Source organism: Staurois parvus, unplaced genomic scaffold (genome assembly GCF_062004578.1).
Source record: "Staurois parvus isolate SC_StPar_1 unplaced genomic scaffold, SC_StPar_1.0 ptg001196l, whole genome shotgun sequence".
Taxonomy (NCBI): Eukaryota; Metazoa; Chordata; class Amphibia; order Anura; family Ranidae; genus Staurois; species Staurois parvus.
Window position 1 is genome coordinate 937,681 of NW_028318992.1, and position 19,295 is coordinate 956,975.

The 19,295-nt window shown below is 49.7% G+C and overlaps 1 protein-coding gene across 2 annotated transcripts in view; it reads left to right on the top strand.

The window, feature by feature from the left end:
• UNC93A (unc-93 homolog A) overlaps nucleotides 1–19,295 on the top strand; it is a 729,857-nt gene that overhangs the window by 396,296 nt on the left and 314,266 nt on the right. For both annotated transcript variants that reach the window (XM_089660014.1, XM_089660015.1), the window contains exon 5: nucleotides 8,929–9,143. In XM_089660014.1, coding sequence (XP_089516140.1) covers nucleotides 8,929–9,143 — 215 coding nt within the window. The remainder of the gene's footprint in view (nucleotides 1–8,928; nucleotides 9,144–19,295) is intronic.

A 19,295-nucleotide genomic window follows, 5' to 3' on the forward strand; every position in this document is an offset into this window, starting at 1 on the left:
TTATCAGGCGGTCCTTTCCTAGAAAAGCGGAAGAGGGAATGTGCTGGAGCACATTTCCAACCACCTTTAAGCGGACGGTGGTCGTCCACCCACCTGTCCATATTCCCCTCTCATCATTGATCTTCCCAAGGGGCCCCATCACATCCCCATATCTGCTTAGCCAGACCACAATATCTGATGCTGGGATGGATTCATTTCTCACCAGCACCATTATTTTTTTAATCAGGGACTGGTGAGAGACGAGCCTCAAGGTTAGGCCCACCCACCTAGGGCTGGTGACAAAGGTGGCCTCATACCTCTGCCAAAAGAGGTCCAACAATTCCGGCCGCATGAAGGACACATCATATTCTCCAGTACCAACTGGAGCAATAAACGTGAAAATATCCGTGGCACGGAAGCCCATTTCTAATATCCGGTCTATGACCCCTCCCCTGACCATTTGAGCTGAACAACATTTCGCCTTGCGGTGGAAGTGGGTAGGTTACCTGCCCTTGCCCGGGCCAATCCCACTGACCCCTGACCTCCCCTAACTGCAGCAGAGTAACTGAGCCCCGATCTAGCCCCAGGAGCACTCAACACCAAGGGGGCATGACCAGGGGAAGCCGCCACACCAGCAGCAGCAACTGAAGGGGCAGACGCAGATGAGCCATGACCTGGGGGAGCCCGGGGCTGGGGACCACCCATACCAGCAGGAGAACCCACCTGAGCCTGACCCGCAGGAGCCTAAACCTGAGAACCTGGAGCCCCCTGAGGAGAAACCGGGGGACCTGCTGGTTGCACACCAGAGGCCACCATGCCCCCCAAAGGGGCAGGGCCTAGTGGGACCACCACCGGAGGGGAAACACCCTTAGCCAGGACTGTAGGGCTAACCTGCACCTCAGACAAATTTGCAGGCATTATACCCACTACCCCAGTGTCCACAACCATCTCACCAACTCACTCAGCAGAGTCCTTCTCCTTCTGTACAGAAAGTGGCTCCCCTGCCTTTGCCAACACGTCCTTGGGGATACGTTGCAGCATGACAAAGGCAGCATGCTCTTTCACCACCAGCTTAGCTGGCTTGTGGGGGATGACATCACTTTCAGCTTCTTCCTCCGAGTCCTCGGACGTAAACCTGAAGTCGGCTCCACGCAGCTCCGCAACCGCCTCTGCCAGGAACCGCAATCCGCCCGCCATCTCTGCCTCCTCCAGGGGGGAGGGACTCTGATGATCCTGCGACCACGCTGTCTTCCATTTTAGGCGCCATTTTCTTTGAGGGTGCTGCGGGCTCAGCCTGCCCCTGCTCCTGCTCGCCTTCCACCGGCAACTCCCTCGACAATTCCTCCACCGAGGAGGCCTCCTCCACCGGACCCCGCATCGCCGCAACACTGCGGCTTCTTGCAGCCTTAAATCTCGCTTCGTTCAAATATTTTTTACTGAGGACGTCTCTCTTGCGCTGCATACCTCCCCTGCTGGGACACACGTAATTCCAGCGCCTGCAGGCCCAGTTTCATGGCCTGCCGCTTTGTAGACCATACCCGTCGTAGGATGACCGGAGCTTCTTTAGCTCCAGAGTCATCTTCTGGAGCTTGGCTTCCTCCTTCTCTACTAACCTGGCTCGAGCGGCCACACGGTCCCGGTAGGCAGAGTAAACTTCCCCCTTCCTAGGGGCTGTTCCCAGGTCCTCTACTGGTGGAAAAGAGAGGCCAGTACTAGGCCCCTCCAGGGCCTTCTCCTCGCTGGACCCAGGCCCAGGATCCGCCATCCTGCCTGGACTGGGCAGGGCACTTTAGCCCCAGGCTTCTCGGGCCTACCTGGGGCTTAGCAGAGCACAGTCCAACACAGCCTCTCCACACGGTGTCAGGAATGGATTCACCACTGGTGGTGGGACTCACCTGCCGTGTGGGCTGCAGTACCAGGGCTGGCCTGCGGGTGCTCTCAGCAACCAGAAGCTCACTCCTGCAGTCAGCCATCACCTGAGGCTGATTGCAGGAGGTGTATTTAAGGAATGGCCAGGCCTGCAGTTAGTGCCTTGGTGTTGTTTCCCATGAGCCCCTGTACCTGGTATCCTGTGTTCCTGTTCCTCTGCCTATCTTCTGTTGCCGACTTCTGCATTGTTGCTGACCGTCTCCAGTTTAACCCCTGGCTTGCCTGACCATCCTCCTGCCTGATCCTCTGTACCGTGCTGCCCGTGAGTTACTGAACCCGGCTTGTGACCCTGACCATTCTCTGCCTGATCCTCTGTACCGCGCTGCCTGTGAGTTACTGAACCCGGCTTGTGACCTTGACCATCCTCTGCCTGCTCCTTCGGTACCTCGCTGCCCGCACGTTGCTGACCTGGCCTGCCTGACTACGCCTTACGGTACCCAGACGATCCATCCATCCATCCTGCATGGATCCAGCCATCCCTGCTCACACCTTCTGCCTCTTCACATCAGTATATACCTCTGGCGCATCCCTCTACCACAAGCAGGTGTACTCAGGGGCCGCGACCTGGTTCCTGTCTGCTCCAAGTCCATCCCCACCATCAGGGGCCCAGGTGAATAAGCAGACTGGGACTTAGACTCCACGCCCTGGGGAATCCTGTCCTGAGGACTGCTAGAGGTACCACCAGACGGTCGTTAACAGAACCATATGGCCGGCCTGACCATTCCACCTCTCCAGCCCTGACTACGCCTGTGTTCCTGCACATACTAAGATTAGTGGAATGTCGGTTTGTTTACTGTGCGTTGTATATTTGGGTGGCTAATAATAAATTGTATTATTATATCATTCCTGAAGCCTGTTACTTCCCTGTATCAGTCCACACATGTCTGTTCCTACCCGGATCCCTGACAGAATAAATGTAGCTGGTTCTCAACATAAGTTATCTCTGTTCGCTGACGATATATTGTTGTCAGTTATGAACCTGGGGGTTACTTTGCCAAACCTACTTGCGATTTTGGATTCCTTTGCAGTTCTCTCAGGCCTCCATGTCAACCGTGCCAAATCTAAGGCTATGTTGATTACCCTCTCACCATCCAGGTTGGCGACTCTGAAACATTTGTTCCCTTTTCAATGGCTTTCGGCCCTGCTGTATTTAGGAATCAAGCTCACTCCAACTTACGACGGACTTTACTGGGCTAATTTCCCCGCTGTCTTTAATGACAGAGATGTTGTCCTCCTGGTCTCACTATCCGCTTTCGTGGTTCGGTAGAATCAATGAAATATGCATGACTTATCTTCCCAAATTATTGTTTGTGTTTCGTGTTTTACCAGTTCCTGTTCCCTCACATATATTGCGTATCCATCAGCAAAAACTCCTGTCTTTCATTTGGGGTTCCTCTCGATCCAGAATTAGCAAATAAATCTTATTTGCCCGTACGACTGAGGGTGAGTTATCTGTCCCAAATCTTCAGTCTCCATGCATCTCGCAATATTCCCTTCTGGGCTACTGTAGACTTGATGGATTCCCACCCGATACCACTCTCTTCTTTGTCGTGACTTCCTCCTATTCATCGCCCTTCATTCCTTAGTCCGAAGCTGACGCTAACGCTTCGTCTTTGGGATTCTATTAAATATTCCACTGGCCTCATTTCCGCCCACCTGCCGTTACTATGTTTGCTACATAATCCATTATTCCCCCCAGGTCGTGACAGTCCCGGACAGTTCACTTGGTGGCTAGCCAATGGCTTCCACGATGTACATTCCTTGCTCTCTCCCACTCGGATACTCACCTTTGAAACTCTGCTCTCTTCTTATGATATCTTATGGCTACCTTAAACTCCGCCACTTTATCAATACATTAATACAGGCGCATTTGGACCCTACAGGTTGACCCCCTTTGAAAGTCAATGCAGAAATAGACCCCATGCTCCAGGCTTAATCTCTCTGGTCTACTCCTCCATTGTTTCTAATAGAACACCCCCGTGTAACGGAACCGGAACCCAGACCGCACTGAGTTTTTCCGTTATAGCACAACTTCCCCTGTCCGAACACCATCCACGGACCACACCCTTGGAATCCCTCAGGAAAATAGACAGACAACCAGCTCCTACTAAAACAGGAAGTCAACTCCTCTTTATTTTACACAAAACACAGAATATATACAGAGGGCGGGGAAACACAACAAGGAACAGGACATACATCATCAGCCCACCCTCTCAGTGGGAAGGGCTACAGTATAGGCAGGAAACACCTCATCACCCCTCCCCATCCAACTAGACACAGAACAATGGGATGCAACCATGTGGCAAAGGACACTGACCAACCCCCACACCAATACACAAACAGTACATCCCATAATAGTTCACTAGACAGAGAGACACAGCACAATGGGGGGTAGCACATGGTAAACAGACAATGGACAGCCATGTGCCCTAGACAAAGGACAACACACAAGACTCAGACATTCACATACACACCCTGTAACCCTTAACAGGCACAGGGTGGGTTAAACATAATGATTTGGGGAGATGATACAGAGGTCCCCCTACCCCCAAAAGTCACTCCCGTCACATATCTCCCCTTTCGGCAGGAGAGTAACACAGGAGTAGATCCCAGACGGATGTACTCTGAAGTTACTCTGCATCTCCAGTCCCTCAGTGCCGGCACCCACACAGTACCCCATGCAAATTGTCCCACACCAAGCGTTACTCACCCAGCCAACCTCTGCCTCTCCCGTAGAACATACCCGCCGCTGGGGAGAAGTACGGACTGGTCCTTCTCCCGGGAATCCTCTCAGCCGCTGGGGAGAAGACAGGGTGGCTGGGCCTCCTTCATCCTTCTGTGGGGGATCTGGGCCGACTGCCCAGCATCCCTGGGGTATCCAGGTGGTGGCTGTAGTTGCTAGGCAGAGGCCAGCGGCGCTCTGCCCTGTTGCCAGCTCTTCTGCTGAGGACCCCACATCTGCTCCGGCTAACTGTAGGGGAGGGAGGCCGGCTTCCTCCCCTCCCAGACTTTGGATCTGCTGCTGGGATGGAATTCCACTGTCACTGTCCCCCTGGTGCACAGATCCTGGCCTGGGAGGGAAAACAGTTTCCTCCACTCTGGCTGACTGTGGGGAAGGGAGGACAACAACCTCCTCTCCCTTCTCACCCTGGGCCTCTGAAACTACCACAGGCATGGGACAGAGGTCCTGGACCCTCTGTCCGGTTGTCAGCACTTCAGCTGGCGGCTCCCCGGCTGGTTCCTCCTCAGAAAAAAAATCAATCAAATCCCCAGCCTCTGGAACTGGGGTTTGGGGATCGGAGCTCACCATCTCCTGTCCGTGGAACTCAGGAGACGTTACCAGTGCTGGGCAGAGTTCAGTACTGTTTGGCCCTGTTGCCAGGTCTACTGCTGGTTCCTCCTCAGCTGAGAGGTCTATCAGATCCCCAGTCTCTGGAATTTCCACTGATGACTCTTGGGCATGCTGCCGAACATATCCTAGCAGTTGCCTGTATGCCCTTTCCAGGTGCAGTTCTTTCATCAGCAGGTATTGCAGATCTGGCTCAAGCTCTGAGACCCCTCTGAGACCAAACATAGCCTCTCTGCCTTCCCGCAACTCCTCCAGAGTAGGTTCTCCTCTATCGCCAAACACAAAAAGGTCTGTAAGGCTCTCCCACAGCAATCCAGGCCCACCAAAGTCAAGTCCCTCAGGAGAGCACTCTGTGGACACCCCTAAATATTCCTGCTCTGCGTACCACTGCAGAGCCCGATATCTATTGTCCAGTTGTATCTCCTGCTGGACCAGCCTGTCCAACTCAGCCAACCATTGCTCCTGGGGTTGCTCTCCCAGGAATGGCATCCGTGACTTCCAATGGTCCCTGGCCCGTTCCCCTGGGGTTGGGTAGCACTTGCCTTTGTCCATACCAGCAGCCTGGACCGCTCCTCTCCAAAGCACCTCCCAAATCCGCTGCCTGAGCTCCAGGTACTGATCCGTAGACACAGTCCTGGGGTATGTTGCAAGAACGGTCTGTAGTAGCCCCGGGAACTCTGATGCCAGGTCCATATCTCCACTGGGGTGACTGACGTCTTTTCCTGCTCTTGAATCCCGGTGGTGGTTTGGATGTGTTTACAGCTGGAAGCACAATCCCACCGCTTGCCACCAATGTAACGGAACCGGAACCCAGACCGCACTGAGTTTTTCCGTTATAGCACAACTTCCCCTGTCCGAACACCATCCACGGACCACACCCTTGGAATCCCTCAGGAAAATAGACAGACAACCAGCTCCTACTAAAACAGGAAGTCAACTCCTCTTTATTTTACACAAAACACAGAATATATACAGAGGGCGGGGAAACACAACCAGGAACAGGACATACATCATCAGCCCACCCTCTCAGTGGGAAGGGCTACAGTATAGGCAGGAAACACCTCATCACCCCTCCCCATCCAACTAGACACAGAACAATGGGATGCAACCATGTGGCAAAGGACACTGACCAACCCCCACACCAATACACAAACAGTACATCCCATAATAGTTCACTAGACAGAGAGACACAGCACAATGGGGGGTAGCACATGGTAAACAGACAATGGACAGCCATGTGCCCTAGACAAAGGACAACACACAAGACTCAGACATTCACATACACACCCTGTAACCCTTAACAGGCACAGGGTGGGTTAAACATAATGATTTGGGGAGATGATACAGAGGTCCCCCCACCCCCAAAAGTCACTCCCGTCACACCCCGGTTCGTTCTTATCATCAGCATTGGCAGTCGGATCTCGGGGGCACTCTGGATCAGCAGGATTGGCAGGCCATGACCCAAGCATTATCTAAATGTTCTAGGAATGTTATCATTCTAGAAAATGCCTATAAGGTTCTTTATAGATGGTATTACACGCCCGCTCGTCTGGCTCATTTTATCCCCACATACTCCCGACTTGCTTTCGGGGTTGTCAACAAATAGGCACCATGGTCCATATTTGGTGGACTTGCCCCAAGGTTTGCAGATTGTGGATCACAGTTTATGCCCTTCTCCGCACTATGTTTCACACAGACATTAAACGCAACCCGTATGAAGCGCTCTTATTTAAACCATTAGTGGGCCTACTTCGTCCCGAACGGCAGCTGGCATCGCACCTATTCATGGCTACCAAGCTGACGATCGCGAGGGCTTGGAAGACTCCCCTCCTCAGCTTCGAAGCTATCAAAAATCAAATGAACTTTATAATGGTTAACGAAAAGCTGACGGCTATACTGTTAGACACCCATACAAAGTTCCTGCGGATCTGGCGTCCCTGGCTTGATATAGCTCAACCGTCGAGATTTGACCAGGCCCTCTTGTCGATATAAAATTTACATATTATTTTATTTAAAAAAAAATTCCGTCGTGGTCCCCCTGGAGCCCTTGTCTTTGCTTTTTTTTGTTTTGTCTCCTTTCTCTTCGTTCCTCTCTTTCCTTCTGTTTAGTCTGTTTTTACGCTATTTGTGCTGATTGTGATTTCTGCTTTGAGTGCCGTACCAGCAATACTATATCCATATGCTGGACTCCATCGAGAGCCCTGCATATGGAGTACCTATTTGCATTCAGTGAGGCTCCATTTTCCATCTTCCCCGCCTTCTGTGTGTTGATATGGTGACAACATTTTCTTATAGTTTATGATGTCATTGGTTTCTAAATGCCTACCACTTTTGCAACTTATTGTTTGTTTTCCCTTTTTATATACGCAACACTTGTGTACGAAGTTTAGTTTCTTGTCTTTCCATCAGTACATACTCTGTATTATTCATCAGAAAACTTGTATGTTTTATTCCTGTCGATCAGTGCATCTGTCATTGACTGATTCTCTGCTGTTATCTATCCTGCAATAAAATCCTTTGTAAAAGAAAAAATATTCATCATCTGAAGAAAAATCAATTTCTTCCTTCACACTTTTGGCCTTTTGTAGTTTAGTTTGTTTATGCAATCTACTTTTAAATTGCCTTGTTTCTTGCACACAAAGCATTCATGTGTTCCTTGTGGCATATTACTGTTTTTTTGTCATATTCTGTGCCCTTAAAGCACACTCTGCAATAACTGTCACGAATAATGCTGTCTGTTTTAAGATTATATTCATCCACAAGCTTGCCCTTAATATATTCCAATGTCAGTTCATCATCTGGACATACATCAAATACTGTGACATGCACTTCATAACTTTCTGGAAAACCACTAAGTAAAAGGGCTGCAACATCAAAATCTTTTATTTCTTCTCCTATACTTCCCAGGCATTCAACCATTTCCAAGATGTGCCTTATGTAAACCTGCATATCATGGCCTTTTATCAGCTTGGTTTGGTATAGCTTTCTAATCAGATACAATTTATTGCTGCAATTTGCTCTTTTATGCACCTTTTGCAATCCTTTACGCATTTCCTTAGCAGTTTCACACTTGCATATATGTATGATTTGATCATCTTCTATGCTAAAAGATTGTGCTCTGAGCTTTCTAGTGTTTCTCTATCCACTCATTTGAAGGGTGTTCTGGCCTGATTTCATATAAATGTATCTTCTTTTATTAGTAACATTTTCATCTTGAATTTCAAAGACTGGTAGTTCTGGTTTGTCAAGTTTGCAAATGAAAGCTTTAATGTAGCTGTTTTTTTTTATTCTGTTGTTGTATCTTGCTTACTGTTGTCTATATTTTCTATATGCTATAGCTGGCTATGACTGAGCAGGGGAGTCTTGGCGCTGAACCCAAATCCTTTTAGAAATTCTGTATATAGTCTTACAGAACAGCTGCTGCTACACTGCAAACAAGAAACTTTATTTCAGAGAAAAGACATAGATGCAGCTACAAACTTATAAACACTGCCATCTACTGGTGAAGAAGTATCTCTACTGAATACTAATGTTTACATGAACTCTGTATTTTAACACTAGTATACGCAGTACATTTTATATTTTTGTAATTTTATTAGTAAAGAGTCAATTTTAACCTTTTTGATTCACATCTCATTGTCCATTGTGTTTTTTCTTCTTTTTTAATCAAGGAGCGGGGATACTTGCTGTCTTGCTTATATCTATATTCCTTGATAATATTGACCTAAAAGAAGAAGAATCTGGAGAGTGTGACCAAAGAGAATCAATTTGGATGAAAACATTGGCAACAGTTAGACATCTTCAAGATAAAAGACAAACTCTTCTTATTCCTTTAACAATGTGGAGTGGCTTTGAACAAGGATTTCTCGCTGGAGACTTCACAAAGGTGTTGTAATCCAAAACTTCAATCTGCATTAATATGTTATAAATACTGTAAGTGTGTGTGTGTAAAAAGACAGTATTTATTGTGGAGAGTCAGCTTGGGGTAGGGTCAAGAGGGGGTAAAATGTAGAGGGCAGGTATAGCCCTGATTATAATGTGGCATAGACCTCAGACTGGGATGGCTGTTTGGTCCCAGGTTCCATTCCCTGAAAAGTACATAAAAGGCACACAAGTGGTTTAGTTACTCAAGTCAGAAAACAGGCTGTGCATGTCTTTATGCAGTTAATTTGCCTATTTAACTTGGTTCTGGTGATGGTGAGACTTGGGATACTCCAAAAAGTACTAGCAAAAGTGCAACAGAGGACACTAAGGCCCCATGAACACTAGCTAAAAAAATGATGGATAAAAAATGCTGGTAATAGCATTTTAGTAGCATTTTAGTAGCATTTTTACAGTAAATGTAGAGAAAAAAGGAAAAAGCTGTTAGAAACATTTAGCTTTTTCTGCTGGAAAAACGCTCCAAAACCAATTTTTTGTACATTTACTGTGGCAAAGCAGCCCCTGTAGGCAGGATCACGTTTATAAATGTAATCCTGTTTACGTGGTAGGGGGCACGCGAGCACCCTACCCGCAGCAACGATCACGGCCAAGGGTGTCAAACGCCAGGTCCCAGCTGGGGATTAACCGCTGGGTCCCAGCTATTGCCGGCAAACACTGACAGGGAGCACAGCTGCATTGTTTTCAATGCAGCTCTCCTCCCTGTCAGTTTCCAGCACACTGTTCTGGAGAGCAAAGTGTAGCTTTCCGGGACAGTGTGTTACAGTGAAGCATACACCCCCTGCCCCCTAGTGAAAAACTCCCCCCACACAGTTAACCCTTTGATTGCCTAAAAATGTTAACCCCCTTCCTCCCCAGTGCCATTAGTACAGTGTCAGTGTCAGTGACCCCAAGTCAGTTCCCCCTCCCAGTGTCAGAATGTCCGCCGCATAAGTCGCTGATTGCCGCCATTGTCGCTATTATTAGTATAAAAAAAAATAAATATAGTGTCTATACCGCCATTTGTAAATGCTATAGCTTTCACATAAGTTATTTTACACGTATTGGGATTTTTTTTAGCAAAGACATGTTGCAGAATACATTTTGGTTGAAATTTATGACGAAATTTGATTTTTAAATTTTTTTACTGGACGTGTTTTATAGCAAAAAGTCCAAAATATTGTTTTTTTTCTCAAAATTGTCAGTCTTTTATTTTTATAGCGCAACAAATAAAAAACGCACAGGCAATCAAATACCACCGAAAGAAAGCTCAATTTGTCGGGAAAAAATGACCTAAATTTAATTTTGGTGCAGTGTTGCATGACCGCGCAATTGTCAATTAGAGTACCACAGCACCGTAACACTAACCACTTCCTGACCGCCCTATAGCAGAAATACTGCTACAGGGTGGCACAGATGTGCAAAATCACATATATATATATGTGATTCATGCTTCAGTGGTTTTCACACCCCTCCCAGATGGTGTCAGATTGCCCACTAGTACAATAGTAATCACATTTAATCCCTTGATTGCCAGGAACACACTCATACACAATAAACCTCTATTGCTATTATAGTGTCTGAACTGATCAATATCTTTGATCAGATCAGCACTATACCAGCGTTCACATTAGTATAGCGTCCCCAAAGCGTTAGCAGGATCAGCCCTGGCAACTGTGTTTAGACCCTATGCTTACCCCCCCCCCTTCTCCCCCAGCAAGTGCAGTGTCAGTAGGTCACTGTCACTTGATACATTGCACACAAAACCGCAGTGGTCGCAGAACCAGGCCTGATCTCTGTTAGCACTTGTCGGTACATTTTGCAATGCAGCAGAGTGCCAGTACTAGTGCCACGCTACCTTTTGGTGAACTGACGAGCACTAGTGACCTGGTACATCCTGGTCTTTGTTGGGGATGCAACAGCATGCACTATATACAGTATTGTGTGTTAATATCACTTGACCAGTAGATGGCACTGTACACTAAGGTTACCAGTTGTGCATATCTGTAAAACTTTTTGGTTCTTTTTTCTTCTCTCTCTCTCTTCATAACCAAGATGTCTGCTGTTACAGATTACTGAAATGTTTTGTATGTTTGCAACTTAAGCCACACAAGTAAACCAAGTTCTGCCTCATCACAAGCTACTAGTGTCTTCTCTAACACATAACCAACAGTCTTTCACATATCTCTTAGATTGTAAGCTCCCAGGATCAGACCCTCCTCCTGTATTGAACTGTATTGTTGCTGTATTGTCTCCCGTTATATTGCAAAGCGCTGAGCAAACTGTTGGCGCTATATATATCCTGTATTATAATAACAATAATAAAACCAGCACTGCAGTATGACTTGGAGACGTGGAGAGTCCCATAAGTGCTGTACAAGCTGGTGCGGTGGCGAGCACAAGTATTGTCCCGCAGCCACCAAGAATTCGCACACAGGCCTGTAGAGCCCCTAGTATCCTTCCGGATGTGCTTGCAAATCCCGATTGGCAGCCCACAAATTCTGAAGCACCCGTATTTCCCCCATTCACTGTCCAACCCGGAATTCAGGTGGAAACAACAAACTTAACTACTCCCCTTGATTTTTTTTGGAGCTGTTTTTCACGGAAGATCTGTATGCATTGATTGTGGATCATAGCAATTTAAATGCACAACAATTTAAATTCAAACCTTGCCAGACCAATCACATGGAAACCCATTACGGTTTCCAAATTAAAATTTTTTTTGGGCCTAACCCTCAACATGGGCATTACTAAAAAAAATGAATTGCTGTTGTATTGGTCCACAGACCTGATTCATCATATGCCTGTGTTCTCTGCTGCCATGGCCATGCATAGATATGAGAGTATAATGTGTTTTATGCATTTCAATGACAATACACTCTGTCATCCTCGGGGTGACCCTGAATTTGACCGGCTCCACAAAATTCAGCCCCTCATAAATCACCTTAACCAAAAATTTGTAGATGTCTATACTCCCCAGCAAAAAAATCTGCATTGATGAGTCCCTCATTCATTTTTCTGACCACCTTGCATTCAAACAATTTCTCCCCAGCAAGCAAGCCAGATATGGGGTCAAGATGTAGAAGACCTGTGAGAGGACAACAGGCTATACATATAGGTTTCAGATTTATGAGGGAAAAGATAGTCACATGGAGCCCCCTGGATGCCCAGACTACATAGAGAGCAGTAGCAAGATAGTTTGGCACTTGGTGTCATCCTTTTTCCATATGGGGTACCACCAGGGGTGGACTGACCATTTGGAAACTCGGGCACTGCCCGAGGGCCCGGGGTCAGTAGGGGGCCCCATGAGATGCCCCTGGTACCTTTTGCATAGGCTTTTTTGAGTCTGGGCAAGGACACATGGGCCCCATGATCCCCTATTGCCCGGGGGCCCCATGAGTTGTCAGTCCACCCCTGGGTACCACTTATACGTGGACAATTTTTATTCAAGCATGCCACTATTTAGACATTTGTACAATCTTGGAACTGGCCCATGTGGCAAAGTGTGACCTAATGTGTGCCCACCATTAGAAGTGGGTGGATGCTGAGCGGCATATTCTAATGGTGGGCATGCCACACACTTTTCCTGGCAGAGATTTCTTCTCTCTTTTTCATTCAACCCACAGGCTGCATACAAAAAAAAAAGAGCATATATACCCAACAAGGATCAGGGATGTACTGGTACATCCCTGGACTTTGAATGGTTACACTAGGATAATGCCTACAGCTGCAGGCATCATCCTGGTATTGTTTTTTTCAGCCCCGATCAGATTTCATGTAAAAAGAATCCTAGTGGCTAATTAGCTGCAGGATTGCTTTTACAAGCAGCGGGAGATGATGCCCCCCTCCCCCACTGCCTTCCACGGCCTTCTCGGCCAGTCCTGTGCCATCAGGGGAACCTGAGAATTCAGCCAGTGTTTCTGCCAGCTGACCATAGAGCTGATTGGAGACCTGAATGGTGCCAATCATCTCTATAGTCTAAGAAATCGGAAGCTACAAGCATTTCATCACTTCAGTTTCACAGCATATAAACAGCGCCATTTGTAAATTGGGAAAGCATCTTATCACACCGATCTTGGTTTGATTAGAAAATGTAAGGGCAGAGGAGAGATCTAAAGTCTGATGGACCCCAGATTTCTCAAAAAAGAATATATGACAATGCCCATTGAAGTTATAGGGAATATTTGCATTAAAAGTGATAAAAAAAATGAAAGGGACAGTGTAAAAATAATTTAAAAAATCAAAATAACAACCTGTGACCCTGTGCCATTGTGTAAACAGTGGTTGCACCATGCATGTGAGGTATCGACGTGATCGTCAGATCAAGGGCAGTAATTCTAACACTAGACCTCTGTAAATCTAAAATGGTAGCTTGTAAAGGCTTTTAAAACATTGCCTATGGGTATTAAAAACGTATGCAGTTTGTAGCCATTGCATGGGGCTAGAGATGAGCGAATTATTCAAAAATTCGATTCGGCTGATTCGGCGAATTCGCGGAATAAATTTGATTCGAGTCGAATATATTCGCTGCGAATTTAACTTATAAAAAGGGTGTTTCTAGGCTTCAGAGAGCCTTTATATTAGTGCAGAACACTGTACCTTTAATTTAAATGCCCTTGGAGTCTGCTGGGGAAGATAAATAATACTGTCAGTCAGTATGACATGCAGATGAGTGCCGTCGATCTTAGAATCACCGCACACTTCACTCATTTGGGCAGTCACGGGGCCAAAACCAGAGTGTGGAGCCACAGTGTGGCGGTGGAGGCAGGAGCAATGGGAGGCCATACAGCACCCTATGAAAAAATGGAACCCACCAGCAGTGTGAGGAGACCTGAAAGTGGCACATGGCAGAGTGTGGCGATGGAGACAGCAGCAATGGGAGGCCGTAAAGGGACCCATGACACACTCTGGACCTGGCAGCAGCATGAGGAGGCGGTACAGGGGCCCATGACAGATTACGGGCCTGGCAGCAGCATGAGGAGTTGGTACGGGGGCCCATGGCAGATTACGGGCCTGGCAGCAGCAATGGGAGGCCGTACAGGGACCCATGACACACTCTGGACCTGGCAGCAGCATGAGGAGGCGGTACAGGGGCCCATGACAGATTACGGGCCTGGCAGCAGCATGAGGAGTTGGTACGGGGGCCCATGGCAGATTACGGGCCTGGCAGCAGCAATGGGAGGCCCGTAATCTGCCAGCACCCTATGACAAAATGGAACCCACCAGCAGTGTGAGGAGACCTGAAAGTGGCACATGGCAGAGTGTGGCGATGGAGACAGCAGCAATGGGAGGCCGTACAGGGACCCATGACACACTCTGGACCTGGCAGCAGCATGAGGAGGCGGTACAGGGGCCCATGACAGATTACGGGCCTGGCAGCAGCATGAGGAGTCGGTACGGGGGCCCATGGCAGATTACGGGCCTGGCAGCAGCAATGGGAGGCCCGTAATCTGCCAGCACCCTATGACAAAATGGAACCCACCAGCAGTGTGAGGAGACCTGAAAGTGGCACATGGCAGAGTGTGGCGATGGAGACAGCAGCAATGGGAGGCCGTACAGGGACCCATGACACACTCTGGACCTGGCAGCAGCATGAGGAGGCGGTACAGGGGCCCATGACAGATTACGGGCCTGGCAGCAGCATGAGGAGTCGGTACGGGGGCCCATGGCAGATTACGGGCCTGGCAGCAGCAATGGGAGGCCCGTAATCTGCCAGCACCCTATGACAAAATGGAACCCACCAGCAGTGTGAGGAGACCTGAAAGTGGCACATGGCAGAGTGTGGCGATGGAGACAGCAGCAATGGGAGGCCGTACAGGGACCCATGACACACTCTGGACCTGGCAGCAGCAAGAGGAGGCGGTACAGGGGCCCATGGCAGAGTGGCGAAGCGTAAGCAGCTTAAATTGAAGGCCATACAGAGGCCTATGTTAAAAATAATAACATGTTTGGGGCATGATTCATGGCGGATTTAGTCAGTTGTGTCAGGAACTGGTGGTTTGAAATCCAGACTAATCCACGCCTGATTCATTTTCACAAAGGTGAGTCTCTCCACACTTTGGGTGGACAGTCGTGTCCTCCGCGGAGTTACAATACCTCCTGCCGCACTAAACACGCGCTCCGATGCCACGCTACTGGCCGGGCATGACAGCCTTTCAAGGGCAAATTCAGCTAGTTGGGGCCAAAGGTCAAGTTTCGTTGCCCAGTAGTCAAGGGGATTGTCTACCTCGGTTGGCAGGGTGCTGTCCAAGTAGGCCCAAGCCTGTTGTTTGAGGTCCTGCTCCAGGTCCACCTGATGCTGCTGCTGCTGCGGCTGGTTAGTAGTTTCCTCACTGCGCTGGTGAAGAAAGCTACTCATCATCGACTGCAGACTGAGGCAGCCGCTGCTGGTGGAGCTGCCACTGCTCCTACCACCCCACCCCTCCCCTGCTGCCATGGCAGCGGAACGCGAGCGCACAGGGCCCACAGTGTCTGAGGATGGACGTTGGCGCAGAAAGGCAGAGACCAACTGACTACATAGGTGGTTTTTATAGTACGTTATTTTGGCCTCCCTCTCAGCAGGTGTGAAAAAGGCCACCATTTTTGAACGGTAGCGAGGGTCCAACAAGGTGGACAGCCAAAAGTCATCCCTCTGTCTGATGGTTATTATTCGGCTGTCGCTACGCAAGCAACCGAGCATGCTATGGGCCATTTGTGCCAAGGAATGCGAGGGACTCCCTGCCTCCATCTCCACAGCATACTGCCACGGTGCGTCTGGGTCCTCTGTCTCCTCCTCCTCCTCTACCAGATGCTCCTGCTCCTCCACTCTTGTCCGCTGAGTGGAAAAACCACCCATTTCACTCAATAATTCCTGAGCACCAATGTCCTCCTCTACCTCCTCCTCTTCTTCCTGTCCTGCCCCCACAGGGGTCATGTGGCGTTGAGATCTGTGCGCCACGTCTACCGCACCCTAACCAGCCATTGTTAACAGCATTTGTTCCAGGACGTGCAACAGGGGAATGACGTCGTTCATCCCATAGTCCTGCCGACTCACGAATAGCGTGGCCTCCTCAAAGGGCCTGAGCAAGCGGCAGGTGTCACGCATGAGCTGCCAATGGCTGACATCTAAGTTACACAGGGGAGTACCTTTATCCGCTTGTAACATCAGGAAATTGGTGATGGCCTTTCGCTGTTCGTAAAGGCGGTCTAACATATGTAGGGTTGAATTCCACCTTGTTGCAACGTCGCAGATCAGGCGATGCTGTGGAATTCCGTTCTGCCGCTGCAGCTCAAGGAGGGTGTGCTTTGCGGTGTAGGAATGGCTGAAATGCATGCAAAGTTTACGTGACATTTTAAGGATGTCTTGCAGTGGGATGGTGGATTTTAGGAACCGCTTGACAACCAGATTGAACACGTGAGCCATGCATGGCGCATGGCACAACCTTCCTTGACGCAGAGCAGACACCATGTTCTTTCCGTTGTCGGTCAACATGGTTCCGATTTTCAGTTTGCGCGGAGACAGCCATCTGTCGATTTCTCTGTTCATTACACTCAGAAGTTCCTCCCCTGTGTGACTACGTTCGCCAAGGCATACCAGGTGCAGCACAGCGTGACACCGTTGCGCCCTGCACATGTGATATGCCGGTTGGGTAATGGGACTTGGCACGGGGGTGGCGGCTGAGGACACGGCGGAAGAAGAGGTGGTAGAGGCGGACATCTTTGCTGGACCAAGGACGTGCAAACGTGGAGGCAAAAGCGGCATGACCTGTCCAAGTTGCTGGTGCGGCTGTGCCGGCACCACGTTCACCCAGTGGGCCGTAAATGACATGTACTGTCCCTGACCGTAGTTACAGCTCCACACGTCGGCGCTGCCGTGCACTTTGGCAGAGACCGACATGCTCAAAGACTGGCCCACCATCTCTTCTACATGTGAATGCAGGGCTGGCACTGCCTTTTTGGCGAAGAAATGCCGGCTTGGCACTCTCCACCGCGGCGCGGCACAAGCCATCATTTCTCGGAAAGGTGCTGAGTCCACCACTTGGAAAGGGAGGGACTGCAGCACCAGCAACTTGGACAGGAGGACGTTCAGCTTCTGCACCGTCGGGTGCGTGCTCGCAAACTGTTGTCTCTTGGAAATGGATTCCAAGAAAGACTGCTGACGGAATCCGTGAAGAGGAGTAGCAGGAGAAGGAGCATCTGAACGAGCGGAAGATGCCAACGAGCGACAACTCTCCTCAGCAGAGGTGTTGGAGCCTTGACTGGCTGATAGAGGGCGATTGACGTCGGGTGACGGAGCAAGTAACGGAGCGGGTGATGGAGCGGGGGCTGGGGCAGGCAGAACCGCCGTATCTTTATCACGGTTTTCCCAGGCCACCGAATGGCGACGCTGCATATGCTGACGCAACGCTGTAGTCCCAACATGGGCCCCCTGGCCACGCTTGACTTTCTGGCCACATAGTCGACACATACGGCTACGTTTACTTCCTTGGGCGGCTTGACGAAAAATTGCCACACCGCCGAGTAGGAAACTTTGCCCCCGATACTCCTCACTGGCTGACTGCTACTTCCTCCGTGCACACCGGCACCACTACTGGCCGTGGTGGTAGGCTGCAGTGGAGCTGGTGCTCTACTCCGTGGTCATTTGCCTCCACTGACACTGCTGCGACCCTGCTGCCTCCTGGGCAACCCACCGACTGTTTTGCTCGCTGCCAAGCTGCCACCCTCTTCTCCTGATGATGCGGAAGCAATAGCCTGATGACGACGAGGCTGCCAAGTGCGATCAGCCTCATCATCATCAATTAGGGTCTCCGCCTCACTACTAGCCCCCTCGGCTGCGTGTGGGTCAGGAGACAGACCTGTCTCTAGACCGGCTACCGAGCCACTCTCCTCGCCAGTACTTCTTCGCCTGGCTGCTGAAGAGGCGGATGTCTCCCCCCGTTCCTGACCGCCCTCTGTTAGCTCTTCCTCACTGTACAGTGGGGCTGAACCCACAGCATGCGATACTTCGCTTGGTGAGGGAACACCAAAGGACAGGGGCAGGTAGAGGACACGTGATTTCAGTGGGCTTGCTCCCGGGCCATGCCAACTAACGGTTGTGTCTGACGTACCCACCGAACGTTGGCTGTAGGTGTCAGAGGTGACCTGGGAAGAGGAAGACGACCGAGCCAACCAATCGATGACGGCAGGGTTGTCGGTGGAGACACGACCGCTGGATGACACCGGGAGCACTGGCCTCTGGCTGCGACTAGTGCTGCCTCGACCCCTTCCTCTGCTGCCACGTCTGCTCGCTCCTGAAACATTGCCTCCTCTGCCACTCCTCTGCGTGTTGTCTGACATACTCTTTAATTCAACGATTCTGTGTCCCTGAGTAACGATTCTGTGTCCCTGAGTAACGATTCTGTGTCCCTGAGTAACAATTCTGTGTCCCTGCGTAACGATTCTGTGTCCCTCAGTAACGATTCTGTGTCCCTGAGTAACGATTTTGTGTCCCTGAGTAACGATTCTGTGTCCCTGAGTAACGATTCTGTGTCCCTGAGTAACAATTCTGTGTCCCTGAGTAACAATTCTGTGTCCCTGAGTAACAATTCTGTGTCCCTCAGTAACGATTCTGTGTCCCTCAGTAACGATTCTGTGTCCCTGAGTAACAATTCTGTGTCCCTGAGTAACGACTCTGTAAGGGACCGCCTGGCGACACCACTAGCACTCCACTAATCAGGCGTCCCCAGCTCACGGAGTCTAAGTCCCAGAGTACTTGTTCACCAGAGCCCCTGATGGTGGGGATGGACTTGGAGTACCCCGGGACCAGGTCGTGCTTACTGAGGACACCCGTCAGTGGTAGGGGTGGTCGCCAGGGGCTCCCACGGGAGAGAGCCTGATATGAGGAGGTCTGGGAACCCCGCTGAGAGGAATGGATGGATGGATGGATGGCGGAGCAAGTGCAGAGTCAGGCAAGCCGGGTCGGTAACGGGGAGGACAGCACGGTACAAGGCAGCGGGCAGAGAATAGTCGGGTCACACGCCAGGTCATCAACAGTAGGTCAGATCCAATAGGGGACATACGGAAGAGAGGTCAGGCAAAGCAAGGGTCTGGGCAGGAGAATTCAGCAGTGGTCAGGTACAATCCGGGTCAGCAACTTACAGGT